General features: G+C 44.1%; 1 protein-coding gene across 2 annotated transcripts in view; it reads left to right on the top strand.

Moving 5' to 3' along the window:
* Positions 1–2,283, top strand: part of LOC110305155 (histone H2A.V) — a 17,436-nt gene that overhangs the window by 14,318 nt on the left and 835 nt on the right. For both annotated transcript variants that reach the window (XM_021176960.2, XM_021176959.1), the window contains one exon: positions 1,736–1,865. In XM_021176960.2, the coding sequence (XP_021032619.1) occupies positions 1,736–1,865 (130 nt within the window). The remainder of the gene's footprint in view (positions 1–1,735; positions 1,866–2,283) is intronic.

Below are 2,283 nucleotides of genomic sequence, written 5' to 3'. Positions count from 1 at the left end.
TATACAGAGAAACCCTGTCTCAAAAATCCAAAAAAAACCCCCATGTTCTAGGTATTTAAATTTGGAGTTTTGACCTTAGTGGTCACGCCTTTAATCCCAGGACTTGGAGACAGATGCAGGTGGATCTCTGAGTTGGAGACCAGCCTAGTCTACAGAAACCTTGTCTCGAAAAACAAAAACAAAACAAAAAATTTGGAATTTTGTTTCTTAGTAGAGGTAGAATTGCAAACCCTAATCCAATGTGTATGTCAGGGGGATCATGTCTCAGTCTGGGCTTTCCCCAGAACCCTTTGGCGAGCTTTCACAGCATCCTTGCTGCAGGTATGCGTCAGGTATGATCTGTTCACCCTAGACCAGCGGGATGCCCAAGGAAAGGCAGGCACTGGGTGGTTCTGAAGCTTGCCCAATAGTTGATTCAGATATATGATATTGTCTGTGCTCCTTAATGAGCATTCTCTGTGAAGTTCTTTTTGTTGTTTCTGTCAGAGATGTGACAATGCCAGTACAGCTGATGCATGGAAAGACCAAAAACAAATCAATGTTAGCCAGACAAGAACAAATCAATGTTAGCTAGACAGGCTAGGGAACTGTAATCCCAAATTTCAAAGACGAAAGCAGGAGAAATGCCAGCCTCAGCTCCTAAGATTGACCCTGTGTCCAAAAACAAAGCAACAGTTGGTTGTAGTCGCTGACTAGAACATTGCCATCTCTTGAAATGTGAGTAGGGATAGGGCTTAGTTGGTAGCGTACTTACCTAGCATGCAGGAAGCCCTCCCTGTGTTCAGTCCCAAGTACCACGTGAAGTGGGAGTGGTGGCATAACCTGTAACTCTTGCTCTGGAGACTGGAGTGGTTAGAAAGAAGTTCCTTGTCATCCCTGGCTACATAGCAAATCCAAGGCCAGCCTAGGAAAACAACAGAAAAAAGACAAAAGTGTTCTACTCCAGGATAGAAGGCTTCTCTGGCTTATTGTTTATAGCTCTTAGGGCTCACCTTTGAAACAATTTCAATGCAGTTAGGTGTGGGGGACATCATGATAATCCTCCTACTTGGGAGGTAGGACCAGGAGGCCAGAAGGTCAAGGCATCCTTCCATGCACAGCCCTTTTGTTTTTCTGAGTGTTAAAGAAGTTCCAACTGTGGGGCTGGAGAGGGCCCAGCGGTTAAGAGCACTGACTGTTCTTCCAGAGGTCCTGAGTTCAATTCCCAGCACCCACGTAGTGACTCATAACCATCTGTAATGAGATCCAGTGCCCTCTTCTAGTGTGTCTGAAGATAGCAACAGTGTACTCACATATGTTCAATAAATATATAAAAAAACTTTTTTAAGTTCCAATTGTTAAGGAAACTAAGTTTACTAAATTGTCTATATAAACAGCTAAGGTGGACTACATTAATATATCAGAATGTATGACTTCTAAATGCTCACACTTAGTATCTTGGCTGATCCTTTGATTTGTGTGTACCAGACATAATGGCAGGCACATGTCTTTCATCCCAGCAGCCAGGAGGCTGAGACAGAAAGGTCACTGAGTTCAGAGCCAGGCTGTGCTGCTGAACATCCTGGCCCTGACTTTTTGCATGTTTCTCTGTGCAGGTAATGCATATGAGGGAGTCAGGAGGAGGGTTTTAGTGTCATGGACACATACACAGGAAAAACCAGGTTCCATATAGATCCTAGAGAAGCCCTTCTCTTGCCTTTGGAGACCTGATTGTGTTACTCTGGATGCATTGTAGGTGTTGGAGTTAGCAGGGAATGCTTCCAAAGATCTCAAAGTGAAGCGCATCACCCCACGTCACTTACAGCTTGCAATCCGAGGTGATGAAGAGTTGGATTCACTTATCAAAGCCACCATAGCCGGGGGCGGTACGTATTATTAAGCCTAGATTATTTCTAACTAATGGTCCTCTGTATTTGAATGGTTAACTAGAAACCATATGGATTTAAACTCCATGCGTGTTAAATGTACTACAGCTCTGTTGGTGGTGTTTGGTGATCCTAGGTCCTCAGAAATGCTACAGGTAAACCCTCTAATTGAGTACCTTTCTGGGTTCCTCTCTGCTCCTTGTCATAGTGATCTGAGTAAATACTTGTTCTCCCACTGAAAGACTCCAAACTCCCAAAGGGAGGCACTTACTCAAGCCTCGGGTCAGCCGCGCACCCAAGAAGACACTGAGACCGGTACTTAAGATGTATAGATAGTAAGATTTAATACAGCAACGACAAGAAAGCAGACAAAACAAACAAAAAGCACATATATACCAGATATCTGGGGCCGGACCTC

The sequence above is a fragment of the Mus caroli genome, chromosome 11 (genome assembly GCF_900094665.2).
Source record: "Mus caroli chromosome 11, CAROLI_EIJ_v1.1, whole genome shotgun sequence".
NCBI classification, from domain to species: domain Eukaryota; kingdom Metazoa; phylum Chordata; class Mammalia; order Rodentia; family Muridae; genus Mus; species Mus caroli.
Note: the sequence above shows the minus strand (reverse complement) of the source record. Positions and strands in the feature narration are given on the sequence as shown.